This window comes from Barbatula barbatula (genome assembly GCF_947034865.1).
Source record: "Barbatula barbatula genome assembly, chromosome: 23".
In the NCBI taxonomy this organism is placed as follows: Eukaryota; Metazoa; Chordata; class Actinopteri; order Cypriniformes; family Nemacheilidae; genus Barbatula; species Barbatula barbatula.
The window spans coordinates 19621977-19637537 of record NC_136786.1 but is presented as its reverse complement, the minus strand read 5'-3'; the positions used below and the strand labels follow the sequence as shown (position 1 = coordinate 19637537).

The following is a 15561-nucleotide window of genomic DNA, read 5'->3' as shown; positions in this document are numbered from 1 at the left end:
GGCTTGGGGCGATAAAATGATCGCCCTTCTTGGATTCTATTTAAGAACGCTGATTGGCTAAATTTTATGTCATACATTCATATCTTAAATTAGCAATTGGCTTAACTGCTACATAGACCCGCCTCCTTGGGGCGCTTTCTCTATCGCCCCAGAGCTGATGAAGCGGTCAGACAGGCAGAGGAAAGGTTGTAAATATGATTTTGTATCATATTTTACATGTATTACTGGGTGCATTCCATATTTAAAACACACAAATATTGACATACTGATGTTTTTCTCATTATTATTACTATTTTTGTTTTAATTGTTTTAATTTTTTTTTTTTGTGGCTTAAGGGGGGCGGCGCCCTAGCGCCCTCTATTGGCCGGCCGCCACTGGTTGCCATGATGTCTTTATTCAAGTGTATTGTAAACATGGATCCCACCCTTAATGAACAATGAACTAATGAACAATGAACTAAATTGAACTGAATGAGAGTAACTACAACGGTATTTACGTCTTGAAAAACATAATTTTACTGTTGATGCTTTCAGTAAAGGGGATGTTTTTATTTTTCATAACAATACAAAACAGTGACACTTGTACCATGTCGATCCCAAGTGGATTTAGGGGGATTTGCCATTTGGGGGCGCGCTCAGTAGCGCGCATCTATTTTTTTCCCTCTTGACTGCAGTAATGTTGTTGTGGCGTGACGTCACACAGCCGTGAAATGAAGGCGCAGAGAGGGCGGCCATGACACTAGTCTCCACAATTATTTAATCCCAAATAAATTACCCGCGGAAAACTTCCATGGCAAGAGCCACGAGTCAGATTGTGAGTACCGCCGGAGTCCGAGGAGCGTGAGCTCGAAGCCGCCACGCGCCGCGTCGTACATGCCGCTCGTAAACGCGTTTTTGGTGGCAGTGGCGCGGGACGCTCGAGCTTCGACCCGCTGTTAGCTTTAGCCTCTATCTTAGCGTTTAGCACATTAGCATGCTAGTCCCCAAAACAAGCGCAAGTCATTTAACCAGGAAGTGTCAACTTTAGTTGTTTGTCGTGTTTTGTGCAGGAATGTCTGATCGAATGATTAGGTTCGATTTTTATATTTTTAAAGGTATATTGTGAAGAAATATCGATATTGCTGTCCGCATGTTCCGAGGGCTAGTTGTGTTAACGAATGTTTTCTTACCTGTTAGCTTGACCGCTAAATCACGACATAGGGTTAGATACAGCCCGTGCAAAACTCTTGAATCTGCGTCAGATATTTTTATTTCGACTTCTTATTTAATGACGCGAAGCCTCATTTTCTCTAGTAACTACAATGCGGCTTCGACTTGGAGTCGGGCAGCGATACTAGCACAAGTCGCCTCAGGTTGTTTTGCCTCGTTTGCAAGTCAGCTTGTAGTGTTATATATTTACTTGCATCAAAACTGACTTAAAAAAAACCTTATAAAAACATCAATATTTTTAAAGACTGGGTCTGAACTTATCTGCATTATCCTTGTTTTTTTATGTGTGTTACTTCTGAAACCAATCGACTCGAGGTCGAGGCCTATAAAAGTGGCTTAGAGGTTGGCTACTTCGGTGCATTAGACATTCAGTGTTGATCAAAATATAAGCATAAATATATTATATAGCCCATCACCGGATTAGAACTAAACCCTGATAAAGATGATTGGTTGATTCATTTAAAAAGTCAATTTTGAGACGATGCATAAACACGTGTGTTACACGTTAGTGAGTTAAAGCTTATCCAGCTGTAACCTGGCTTTGGTCCAGCAAAGGTTGTGTAGGGTCTTGTTGGTTGCTGTTGTTTTGGTTTCATACGTTAAGTTTGTTATAAACAGTGTGTATGTAGAGGCACGTGGTCAGTCTGAGTCGGTAGTAAACAGGGTTATTGTTGGAGGTCTGTGAGAGATGTTGTGGACGTAGCTCGTGTAGTTTTATAGTGCTGTTTTGAAGCTCATTACATGTAGGAATGCTGATTACCAATGAGTTCCAGTAAACCAGTGATTATATTCTGTGTGTGGGAGAGAGAGAGAGAGAGTGGACAGACATATTTGGTTGTGTTATGAGTTGTAGTCTATTCAGTTTCCTTTTGAAATAATTCTGCAATTGCAGAATCTACAATGTTATTAAGGTAATGTCGCAAATGTTAGTAACTTAAAAGTACTTTAGCAGTAACGAGAGTTGTAGTAGTATGTGGATTACTGATTTCTTCATAATAAAGAATGACACTCAGGCATTGTGTAAACGGCTTTGTCCTGTGGCCATATTTGTTAATTATCAATATCTAGAGCGTTTATACTCAAACCATCTACTTGGCCTTTTTTCTTGCTTTGGTTAGGCTGTTTGCTTTCAGCTATGAGTGATGTCATCACACTTACCACCTGCTGCTATGAGTTTACAGCACGCAAACAGGCATGACATCAGACATGTTTTAAATCTGAGGATTTACATCCCCTCCCTCTGTTTCTGTCTCTCGTCAGTATGATGTTGCATCCCTCCACTCCTCTGTTCTCATCTCCTGTCCGTCCATGGTAAGAGGCCAGCAGGACACGCCCCATCTCCGTGGCAACAGCATGGAGGGACAGGTCACACCCCCCCAGCCGACCCAACCTCGCAAAAAGAGACCTGAAGATTTCAGATTCGGCAAAATATTGGGAGAGGGCTCCTTCTCTACCGTACGACACACACACTTATAGATTTTTTTGTTCTGATGTACTCGACAAAGGACTTTAGTTTCATTCTGTAATTCACAACTTTATGATGTCTTGATGATAAATGCTTAAGTCACCAGCTGTAGTTGCACGTCAGTTAAACATATTGGTCAATCAGAAATTTGGTGAAAAAATACTTTCCTACCAATATAAGTAGTCCTCCGATAAACTTAAATAATGCACATTCATGTCACCTTGTAAAAAGATGATGAAGCTCACTTCTTGAAATTTGTTTGCTATGTCTCCAAAAAAGGATTCCAGGCAATCTTCTTTATTCACAAAGGGCTCAGTGCATGTTTCAAAGAAGACTTTATTTTACACTTTGTGAATAAAGAAGAATGCCAATGTCGCGGCCTTTAATAATTTTTTTGGAGACATGTGGTTGGAATTCAGTGCAAGAGTCTCCTTTTGTCTTTTATGCCTTGTAAAAAGACAAATTGATGCACTACACTTGATACCATCTTTTCTGCTAACAGGTCGTCTTAGCAAAAGAACACTCAACGGGGAAAGAATATGCAAGTAAGTCAGAGCATATGATCAGTCTGTGATTTGACATCATTAGGTTGAATTGTAATCAAATGTCGTTGAAATTGTTACGACTTGTTAAACTCGTAGCCTATACTGAGGATTCACGTGATCAAATATATTTCTACAGTTAAGATCCTGGAGAAGCGCCACATAATGAAGGAGAACAAAGCGCAGTACGTCAAGCGTGAGAGAGACATCATGTCACACCTGGATCATCCGTTCTTTGTTAAGCTGTACTTCACCTTTCAGGACGAGGAGAAGCTGTGTATCCTTAACTCGCATGCCGGTTCAGCCTGACTGCTATAAACATTTTAATGGCTGATGGCAGCAATGTGGCCAATGGCCAAAATAAAACCTGCTCATGTGATTTAGAGCTTAACATGTGATAGATATGAAGAAATTGAATTGGGTTTACTCAAAACGTGTAACTCACTGGTACATTTTTTTGAAAAAGTGCTGCTGATAAAGTTGTCTGGAGAGATTTCTTAAAAACTGACACGAGTAGCTAGGAATTCTGTCTATTACCCAAACCGTTACAGTTATTGGTCAATGTCATCCAATGTGTCTAATGTCGATGATCTGTTATTTTTCTGAACGTGCTGTCAGATTTTGGTCTGAGCTATGCTAAAAATGGCGAACTTCTAAAATACATTCGAAAAATTGGTTCATTCGATGAGACTTGCACACGTTTCTACTCTGCAGAGATAGTTTGTGCTCTGGGTTACCTGCATCAGAAAGGGATCATCCACAGGTCAGTTTCTTATCCTTAAGGGCAACTATCAAAAATGTACTAGTTTAGTATTTAAAAATGAAATTCCTGTTTTTTTGTGTATGAAATGCTCTTGTGTTTTCTGACATTGTAATTTATTATTGTGCTTTTCTTACAGAGATCTAAAGCCAGAAAATATTCTGCTCAGTGAGGAGATGCACATTCAAATAACAGACTTTGGCACGGCCAAACAACTGTCGTCTGACAGCAAACAAGGTAACACACAAAACAGACAATCGCAGAAGGTAAAAACAACTGGTTTCCTGTCATTATAGTGCCTTTATAAATTGATTCTCCCCACAGCAAGAGCAAACTCATTTGTTGGTACGGCTCAGTACGTCTCACCTGAATTACTGACTGAGAAATCTGCCTGCAAGAGGTAAACAGAACACAACTAATGAAGATTTCATGTTGTGCTGTTGTGATGCTTTCTTTTGGTAATTAAACGGGCCTAGTGTGTGTGTGTGTGTGTGTTGGTTTTTCACTGTGTTTCTGAAATGCTTTAAAACATTTCTTTATATAGACAACATTTATGTAGTGTTAAGAACAGAGAGGACTCATAACAAAGGTTTAGCTAAGAGTTCATGGCTTCATGATGATTATGTTAGATGTTCTGTTTGCTGTAAGTCTTGTATTTTCTATGCAGTTCAGATCTTTGGGCATTAGGGTGCATCATCTACCAGCTAGTTGCTGGTCTCCCGCCATTTAGAGCCGGGTAAGTTCACTTTCAAAATTTACCCTATTTAGCGTGTATGAAACCTCAGTTAAATAAATGATGAGCCTTTTGACCCATTACAGGAATGAGTATCTAATATTCCAGAAGATTATAAAGCTGGAGTATGAGTTTCCTGAGAAATTTTTCCCCAAAGCAAAGGACCTCGTGGAGCAACTTTTGGTCAGTCTTATGAATCATCAATGTTTGTTTTATAAGTGTGTGAGTGTGGACCATTAACACCATAAACCGTAACTGGACATCTTATTTCATAGTCGTTGGATCCGTGCAAGCGGATTGGTTGCGAGGAGATGGGTGGATACGGCCCACTGAAGTCCCACCCTTTCTTTGAGTCCGTCGGCTGGGATGATGTACATTTGCAGACTCCACCCAAATTAACGGCGTATCTGCCGGCCATGTCAGAGGATGACGAAGACTGCTATGGAAATGTGAGTCAACCAAAACAGTCACAATAGGTCAAATTCATTTGAACAAAATTCAGTTGTGATCCCTGTTTCTGCTTTCTTTTGTAGTATGATGATCTCCTCAGCCAGTTTAGTTGTATGCAGGTGGCACAGCCTGGCCCTGGCCCTGCCCCCTTGGTTCCTGTAACAAGAGAGTCAAGTAATCCTACATATAACCCCTCCCCTAGTGTGGATCAGTTTATACATATTCACGAGCTGGACAGTAATAGCATGGAGCTTGACCTGCAGTTCAGCGAGGAGGAGAAGCGCATCCTGTTGGACAAGCAGAGCGCTGCTATCCCATGGTAAACATAGAAACTCTTTTGATTGGTACAAGTTTCTCTTTGCATATACCTTCTTTACATCTCTCTTTTGATTTTTATCAGGCACCAGTTTGTGGAGAATAACCTCATTCTGAAAATGGGTCCAGTGGACAAACGCAAAGTAAGTCACTGTTTACAACCACGTACACAAACTAGAAACTGTTTTTGTAAAATTAATTAAAAAAAGAAATGACTGAGTTTCTTCAGGCAAAACATAAAATGTGATGTGATCTGGGAAAACGTCCCAGCACGACATCCGACAGGTTTTCAGGAATAGTTTTTTCATTAAATGATTATTCTATAAACTCGTGTCTATCATGTCTGAAAATATCATGGGAAAATGGAATAGTTTATTGCTGAAAAATAGCAATTAATATTGGCTAGCGGATGTTTAAGGACATGCTAACAGAGCTGCAAAAACTGTTCACCTATCAAAGTAAACCATATAACATGAAGAATGAAGGAGTATCAATGCACATTTCCTGCCAGTCCTGTGTAAACTACAGGATGCAAAGTTTGTTTATACAACGTTATCGTAAGATGGCAAAGCTCTCCATCTGGAACACTTGGAGTCAACCCCGGAAAACATACAAGAGATGATCAAAAGTTCATACACTTTGCCCATGATAAACGATTTAAAACTTGCTTCACGACTTACTGTCCGTAATGTTTGCTAGAGTCCTTGTGTAGTGATGCAGTGTAGGGCTGAACGATTCATTGAATCGCAATCTCGATGTGAGACGATGCAATTTGCTGGTTTTAAGAGGCTGCGATGTGTGACACGATGTGAAAAATATGAAACTCGTCTGTTCCGCTTTTGAGTGGAATTCATTAGACCGCACACAGAGCCTGTATTACACTCGCACGTCTCCCGCACCTCGCGAAGCCTGGTCATTCTCACGCTTCTCTGACCTGTGCGGTGCGTCACCTGGCCCAGACATTTGGACTTGATGCCTCGAGCACACACGGCCTGTTTCATACTCTCGCTTCTCTGACCTGTGCGGTGCGTAACCTGGCCCAGACATTTGGACTTGATGCCTCGAGCACACACGGCCTGTTTCATACTCTCGCTTCTCTGACCTGTGCGGTGCGTCACCTGGCCCAGACATTTGGACTTGATACCTCGAGCACACACGGCCTGTTTCATACTCGTGCTTCTCTGACCTGTGCGGTGCGTCACCTGGCCCAGACATTTGGACTTGATGCCTCGAGCACACACGGCCTGTTTCATACTCTCGCTTCTCTGACCTGTGCGGTGCGTCACCTGGCCCAGACATTTGGACTTGATGCCTCGAGCACACACGGCCTGTTTCATACTCTCGCTTCTCTGACCTGTGCGGTGCGTCACCTGGCCCAGACATTTGGACTTGATACCTCGAGCACACACGGCCTGTTTCATACTCTCGCTTTTCTGACCTGTGCGCTGCGTCACCTGGCCCAGACATTTGGACTTGATGCCTCGAGCACACACGGCCTGTTTCATACTCGTGCTTCTCTGACCTGTGCGGTGCGTCACCTGGCCCAGACATTTGGACTTGATGCCTCGAGCACACACGGCCTGTTTCATACTCTCGCTTCTCTGACCTGTGCGGTGCGTCACCTGGCCCAGACATTTGGACTTGATGCCTCGAGCACACACGGCCTGTTTCATACTCTCGCTTCTCTGACCTGTGCGGTGCGTAACCTGGCCCAGACATTTGGACTTGATGCCTCGAGAACACACGGCCTGTTTCATACTCTCGCTTCTCTGACCTGTGCGGTGCGTCACCTGGCCCAGACATTTGGACTTGATGCCTCGAGCACACACGGCCTGTTTCATACTCTCGCTTCTCTGACCTGTGCGGTGCGTAACCTGGCCCAGACATTTGGACTTGATACCTCGAGCACACACGGCCTGTTTCATACTCTCGCTTCTCTGACCTGTGCGGTGCGTAACCTGGCCCAGACATTTGGACTTGATGCCTCGAGCACACACGGCCTGTTTCATACTCTCGCTTCTCTGACCTGTGCGGTGCGTCACCTGGCCCAGACATTTGGACTTGATGCCTCGAGCACACACGGCCTGTTTCATACTCTCGCTTCTCTGACCTGTGCGGTGCGTCACCTGGCCCAGACATTTGGACTTGATGCCTCGAGCACACACGGCCTGTTTCATACTCGTGCTTCTCTGACCTGTGCGGTGCGTAACCTGGCCCAGACATTTGGACTTGATGCCTCGAGCACACACGGCCTGTTTCATACTCTCGCTTCTCTGACCTGTGCGGTGCGTCACCTGGCCCAGACATTTGGACTTGATGCCTCGAGCACACACGGCCTGTTTCATACTCTCGCTTCTCTGACCTGTGCGGTGCGTCACCTGGCCCAGACATTTGGACTTGATACCTCGAGCACACACGGCCTGTTTCATACTCGTGCTTCTCTGACCTGTGCGGTGCGTCACCTGGCCCAGACATTTGGACTTGATGCCTCGAGCACACACGGCCTGTTTCATACTCTCGCTTCTCTGACCTGTGCGGTGCGTCACCTGGCCCAGACATTTGGACTTGATGCCTCGAGCACACACGGCCTGTTTCATACTCGTGCTTCTCTGACCTGTGCGGTGCGTAACCTGGCCCAGACATTTGGACTTGATGCCTCGAGCACACACGGCCTGTTTCATACTCTCGCTTCTCTGACCTGTGCGGTGCGTCACCTGGCCCAGACATTTGGACTTGATGCCTCGAGCACACACGGCCTGTTTCATACTCTCGCTTCTCTGACCTGTGCGGTGCGTCACCTGGCCCAGACATTTGGACTTGATACCTCGAGCACACACGGCCTGTTTCATACTCTCGCTTCTCTGACCTGTGCGGTGCGTAACCTGGCCCAGACATTTGGACTTGATGCCTCGAGCACACACGGCCTGTTTCATACTCTCGCTTCTCTGACCTGTGCGGTGCGTCACCTGGCCCAGACATTTGGACTTGATGCCTCGAGCACACACGGCCTGTTTCATACTCGTGCTTCTCTGACCTGTGCGGTGCGTCACCTGGCCCAGACATTTGGACTTGATGCCTCGAGCACACACGGCCTGTTTCATACTCTCGCTTCTCTGACCTGTGCGGTGCGTCACCTGGCCCAGACATTTGGACTTGATGCCTCGAGCACACACGGCCTGTTTCATACTCTCGCTTCTCTGACCTGTGCGGTGCGTAACCTGGCCCAGACATTTGGACTTGATGCCTCGAGAACACACGGCCTGTTTCATACTCTCGCTTCTCTGACCTGTGCGGTGCGTCACCTGGCCCAGACATTTGGACTTGATGCCTCGAGCACACACGGCCTGTTTCATACTCTCGCTTCTCTGACCTGTGCGGTGCGTAACCTGGCCCAGACATTTGGACTTGATACCTCGAGCACACACGGCCTGTTTCATACTCTCGCTTCTCTGACCTGTGCGGTGCGTAACCTGGCCCAGACATTTGGACTTGATGCCTCGAGCACACACGGCCTGTTTCATACTCTCGCTTCTCTGACCTGTGCGGTGCGTCACCTGGCCCAGACATTTGGACTTGATGCCTCGAGCACACACGGCCTGTTTCATACTCTCGCTTCTCTGACCTGTGCGGTGCGTCACCTGGCCCAGACATTTGGACTTGATGCCTCGAGCACACACGGCCTGTTTCATACTCGTGCTTCTCTGACCTGTGCGGTGCGTAACCTGGCCCAGACATTTGGACTTGATGCCTCGAGCACACACGGCCTGTTTCATACTCTCGCTTCTCTGACCTGTGCGGTGCGTCACCTGGCCCAGACATTTGGACTTGATGCCTCGAGCACACACGGCCTGTTTCATACTCTCGCTTCTCTGACCTGTGCGGTGCGTCACCTGGCCCAGACATTTGGACTTGATACCTCGAGCACACACGGCCTGTTTCATACTCGTGCTTCTCTGACCTGTGCGGTGCGTCACCTGGCCCAGACATTTGGACTTGATGCCTCGAGCACACACGGCCTGTTTCATACTCTCGCTTCTCTGACCTGTGCGGTGCGTCACCTGGCCCAGACATTTGGACTTGATGCCTCGAGCACACACGGCCTGTTTCATACTCGTGCTTCTCTGACCTGTGCGGTGCGTAACCTGGCCCAGACATTTGGACTTGATGCCTCGAGCACACACGGCCTGTTTCATACTCTCGCTTCTCTGACCTGTGCGGTGCGTCACCTGGCCCAGACATTTGGACTTGATGCCTCGAGCACACACGGCCTGTTTCATACTCTCGCTTCTCTGACCTGTGCGGTGCGTCACCTGGCCCAGACATTTGGACTTGATACCTCGAGCACACACGGCCTGTTTCATACTCTCGCTTCTCTGACCTGTGCGGTGCGTAACCTGGCCCAGACATTTGGACTTGATGCCTCGAGCACACACGGCCTGTTTCATACTCTCGCTTCTCTGACCTGTGCGGTGCGTCACCTGGCCCAGACATTTGGACTTGATGCCTCGAGCACACACGGCCTGTTTCATACTCTCGCTTTTCTGACCTGTGCGCTGCGTCACCTGGCCCAGACATTTGGACTTGATGCCTCGAGCACACACGGCCTGTTTCATACTCTCGCTTCTCTGACCTGTGCGGTGCGTCACCTGGCCCAGACATTTGGACTTGATGCCTCGAGCACACACGGCCTGTTTCATACTCTCGCTTCTCTGACCTGTGCGGTGCGTAACCTGGCCCAGACATTTGGACTTGATGCCTCGAGCACACACGGCCTGTTTCATACTCTCGCTTCTCTGACCTGTGCGGTGCGTAACCTGGCCCAGACATTTGGACTTGATACCTCGAGCACACACGGCCTGTTTCATACTCTCGCTTCTCTGACCTGTGCGGTGCGTAACCTGGCCCAGACATTTGGACTTGATGCCTCGAGCACACACGGCCTGTTTCATACTCTCGCTTCTCTGACCTGTGCGGTGCGTCACCTGGCCCAGACATTTGGACTTGATGCCTCGAGCACACACGGCCTGTTTCATACTCTCGCTTCTCTGACCTGTGCGGTGCGTAACCTGGCCCAGACATTTGGACTTGATGCCTCGAGCACACACGGCCTGTTTCATACTCTCGCTTCTCTGACCTGTGCGGTGCGTCACCTGGCCCAGACATTTGGACTTGATGCCTCGAGCACACACGGCCTGTTTCATACTCTCGCTTCTCTGACCTGTGCGGTGCGTCACCTGGCCCAGACATTTGGACTTGATGCCTCGAGCACACACGGCCTGTTTCATACTCTCGCTTCTCTGACCTGTGCGGTGCGTCACCTGGCCCAGACATTTGGACTTGATGCCTCGAGCACACACGGCCTGTTTCATACTCTCGCTTCTCTGACCTGTGCGGTGCGTCACCTGGCCCAGACATTTGGACTTGATGCCTCGAGCACACACGGCCTGTTTCATACTCTCGCTTCTCTGACCTGTGCGCTGCGTCACCTGGCCCAGACATTTGGACTTGATACCTCGAGCACACACGGCCTGTTTCATACTCTCGCTTCTCTGACCTGTGCGGTGCGTAACCTGGCCCAGACATTTGGACTTGATGCCTCGAGCACACACGGCCTGTTTCATACTCTCGCTTCTCTGACCTGTGCGCTGCGTCACCTGGCCCAGACATTTGGACTTGATACCTCGAGCACACACGGCCTGTTTCATACTCTCGCTTCTCTGACCTGTGCGGTGCGTCACCTGGCCCAGACATTTGGACTTGATGCCTCGAGCACACACGGCCTGTTTCATACTCTCGCTTCTCTGACCTGTGCGGTGCGTCACCAGGCCCAGACATTTGGACTTGATACCTCGAGCACACACGGCCTGTTTCATACTCTCGCTTCTCTGACCTGTGCGGTGCGTCACCTGGCCCAGACATTTGGACTTGATGCCTCGAGCACACACGGCCTGTTTCATACTCTCGCTTCTCTGATCTGTGCGGTGCGTCACCTGGCCCAGACATTTGGACTTGATGCCTCGAGCACACACGGCCTGTTTCATACTCTCGCTTCTCTGACCTGTGCGGTGCGTCACCTGGCCCAGACATTTGGACTTGATGCCTCGAGCACACACGGCCTGTTTCATACTCTCGCTTCTCTGACCTGTGCGGTGCGTCACCTGGCCCAGACATTTGGACTTGATGCCTCGAGCACACACGGCCTGTTTCATACTCTCGCTTCTCTGACCTGTGCGGTGCGTCACCTGGCCCAGACATTTGGACTTGATGCCTCGAGCACACACGGCCTGTTTCATACTCGTGCTTCTCTGACCTGTGCGGTGCGTAACCTGGCCCAGACATTTGGACTTGATGCCTCGAGCACACACGGCCTGTTTCATACTCTCGCTTCTCTGACCTGTGCGGTGCGTAACCTGGCCCAGACATTTGGACTTGATGCCTCGAGCACACACAGCTTGTTTCGTAATGCTCGTTTATAGTTGAGTCGGCTCCACACCGCAAGTCTCCCCAAGCACATCTGGTAATATGGACGAGGCTTGACACACTTATATTCAACACATTTTCTACTTGTTTTTAAAATCCCAAATACTTGTATAATATAAATAAATAAATCGGCCTATGTAACACATATACTATTTTAATAATTCACTAACAAAATAGAAAACGTTATGGATTTAAGAGTTATAATGGGAGTTGTGTTTATTTGAATGGAAACTATAATAGTGTAGACTGGTGTTTGGACTCCATTGGTGTGATGTAATTTGGCTGTTGGCAACCAATAGAACAACAGTAAATCTTGTTTCAATAATGCCCAAAACACACTTAAAAAGGGAATTTTCTAATGGTTTTAATGGAAACTAAATGTTTTTTTTTTATTTCAGCAGGGTTACTATACCCATACTGTGCTTCACACTATTGATAATATTGAGCTGAAGCTTGACTTTAAAAAAATTACATCGCAATCGCATTGACTCATTGATCGCAAAAGAAATCACAATTCGATATTTTCCCCAAATTGTACACCCTAGTGCAGTGCTCTTAGAACTCCTGACAGAGCTCTCGTTCTTAAATGTGCCCAGAACCATTTCCCGTACTTTCCTTTTATTCAAGGGGTTTTATACTGTATTTTATTGACGAATAATTTTTTTAATAGTTATTAGTTAGTCTTTTATCACTGTTAAGTGGCTTTTACTTGTGATACTTGTCTGTCATGCTTTCATCACCTAACTTTAAACCCGTTTGTAACAAGGTTCAATAAAAGGAAGGAAGGAGGCAGGAACCGGCGAACGTGAAAATACTTTTAATTAAATTAACAAAATATAAAACAACTTAAATTGCCGGCTCCCTAAAGGTCGACTGACTATCATAATAAAACACAACATAAAGTCCAAGCCTGGTCCTCTCTCACTGACGGTACGGTCGCTCATCCGCTTATGCTCCCAATCTCCTCTGTGATACGAGACCGGTGCGCGTACATTGTCAATTCTGTCCATGAAAATCAACCGACATTTATATGTGATGTAAATATTTACCATCGCATCACAAATGAAACGGTAATATATCTTAATATCGCCAAATTTGGCTATAGCCAAAGCACTCACTTTATTCACTAAAAATAAAAAGCTGTGTTTTTGTTTTAAGCAAATTCATGGCATGATTTCAGTAGACACAACAATAAAATGTAACTGTGCAACAAAAATCCCACAATGCATTAGCATATATAATGAAGGTTAAAACATGCTTTTCTTGAACAAGCAGCATCCAGGATGTTTGTTGTAATAATCTTTTTGTAACAGAATTGTGTGTGTGTGTGTGTATGTAGGGTCTGTTTGCACGGAGGAGGCAGTTGCTACTGACGGAGGGGCCTCATCTGTACTACGTGGACCCGGTCAATAAAGTACTGAAAGGGGAGATCCCATGGTCACCTGAGCTACGACCTGAAGCAAAGAACTTTAAAACCTTCTTCGTTCACACGGTAATGGCTGTACTTATAACTCACCTTTTAAAATAATCTTAGCCTTCACACGGCAATAATCATTCAGATTTCAAGATGGAAGTTAAACGTCTGCGTTTTGTTTCTGCAGCCAAACCGGACATACTATCTAATGGACCCAAGTGGTAACGCTGATAAATGGTGTAAGAAAATCCAAGAGGTGTGGAGGAAGATCTACCACAAACACCAGAACCCCAGCCTATAGGACTACATCTTTCATTCGGTGACACCCCCCACAGCCCTCCAACTAATCACAGAGCAGGGACGCGACCCTGTAGAGACGCCTCTCCAGCTATATATCGTCTTTGTCTTCATATATCAGTCCCTTCTCTTCCTGGCACTTTCGGATTCAGTTGTCGTACGCACCGATGGTGGAGTCTTTACAACCAAAAGCAGCAAGGCCATATGTCGGCAGGCAAAAGTTAATCACATAGTTACTATCACTACACAAAACTTGCCATTGGGTTTTGCAATCTCCACCCGTCTACAGAGAAGTGCTGATTTTTATTTGCTTCACGCGCACAGCCTTTACCTAGAAATACCTAAACGCTTCTCTCCAAATTTCGCTTTCATTTAGAATTAAGGCGGGTCCTTTTACCCTTATTGGCTACAGAAGCTGGTCTTGCTGATTCTGATTGGAGGATGTGTTGCGGGATGTTTTTAGGTGTTTCTGGCACGTTCCGAATAAATCTTAAAGCGCGTTCGAAAACATCACTGCCACCACACCGTGACCGCCACATGGGTAGTTTAAGTGGGTAGCTTACCCCCACCCCTGCCCTGAGCTAAACGCACGACCTAGTTTCCTCTTTAGCTGTTTTCCTTTCAAGTGCTTGCAATGTGACGGTATGCATTGCCGATTGGGGGCTCGTGACTGAGGGGCAATCTGATTGTGTGCGTGTGTTTGGCTCCTCTCATTTGACCGTTTTAAACAGGAAGTTTGCGAGCGTGTGTGAGACTGTCAGGCTGCGGCTGATTGATTGATTGATTGCGCGCGCGCGCGCGTGTTTGTGTGTCTTCCTTATCGGTAACAAATGACTGTGATGTACAGTTGATGTAATATTGAAAATGGGAGGCAACTTCTGAGGTGACTCTAGGATCCAGGTTTTGTATTTTTATTCTTGTATAAGGTTATTGGGCCGTTCCGTTCTGGCCTGGCTTCTCTGTGTTATTTAAATTCTAATATATGAAAGCATATTTGGATTGAAGTCATGTTCCAGGGCCTTGCTGTGTATGTATTGAATATGTAAAGCCTTTGAATGTGAAGAATTATTGTAAACTATGATATTTTACTGCTTTTGTTTTCTTACTATATCATATACATTTTCTATTTGCGCAGTGATTGGCTCGTTTCTGATAATTTAATGCCTGTGTGTGCATGGCCCCGCTCGTCTGTGTGTGTGTGTGTGTGTGTGTGTGTGTGCGCGCGCGCCTGCCTGCCTGTGAGAGTGGTCCGATGGATGTGTGTGGGGCCCGTGTGCATTTAGGCAATGTGTGTATTCTTCTTGTCAGCCTTTGTGCTCGGCAAAACCTAGAACTGAAATAAAGCATGTAGAGTTTTAGGCCAACACATAATGTCTCCTTTTTTCTCAGTCAAATGTCACGTCACATGATAAGGAGATCAGGTGATTGGTTAAATGGTGACAATGGTCCAGCAACCAAAATTAGAAGCTTGCAAAAAGTGTTTTTCCACAAATAAGTCTTTAAAAAATATATATGGTGTTAAAATATTGGTACAATTACAAAATACCTGCACTTTACTGTCATTACAATACCAATCTTTGACATTCACTTTGTTTTGGAGGTAAATATATTTTCTATATTTAACTTGTTTAAATAGGGCAAAATATTATACATATTGTTTCTTTTATTATTATAGATCACACAAAACGGAGCCAATGAATGGGTCTGATCATGAAATAGGTTCAATCTTTTACCATCCTCTAATAAAATCAACTCAATAAACTCAAATAATGAACTAAAAATGTTCGTTCAAACCATTAAAGTCCTACTTTAACCCTATTTGAGGCGATCCAGTAGTTATTTCCATTATGTACCTAAAGTAATCCCCCAGCTTGAGTGACTTCTGCACTTTATGTAT

The 15561-nt window shown here is 45.8% G+C and overlaps 1 protein-coding gene across 1 annotated transcript; it reads left to right on the top strand.

The window, feature by feature from the left end:
* Window positions 1–632: 632 nt before the first annotated feature.
* Window positions 633–15032, top strand: pdpk1b (3-phosphoinositide dependent protein kinase 1b). The gene is made up of 14 exons (XM_079488284.1): window positions 633–813; window positions 2469–2663; window positions 3176–3218; window positions 3355–3492; window positions 3834–3978; window positions 4115–4212; window positions 4300–4375; window positions 4643–4711; window positions 4795–4891; window positions 4984–5157; window positions 5242–5477; window positions 5559–5616; window positions 13293–13445; window positions 13555–15032. The coding sequence occupies exons 1-14, from the start codon at window positions 790–792 to the stop codon at window positions 13666–13668; spliced, it is 1620 nt and encodes a 539-aa protein (XP_079344410.1). The 5' UTR covers window positions 633–789; the 3' UTR covers window positions 13669–15032.
* The last annotated feature ends 529 nt before the right edge of the window (window positions 15033–15561 follow it).

Coding starts and splice junctions, on each gene's coding strand:
- pdpk1b (XM_079488284.1), top strand. CDS start 790: ATGGCAAGAGCCACGAGTCAGATT. Junction 2,664..3,175: donor GAGAGGGCTCCTTCTCTACC/GTACGACACACA, acceptor TTCTGCTAACAG/GTCGTCTTAGCAAAAGAACA. Junction 5,158..5,241: donor ACGAAGACTGCTATGGAAAT/GTGAGTCAACCA, acceptor TTTCTTTTGTAG/TATGATGATCTCCTCAGCCA.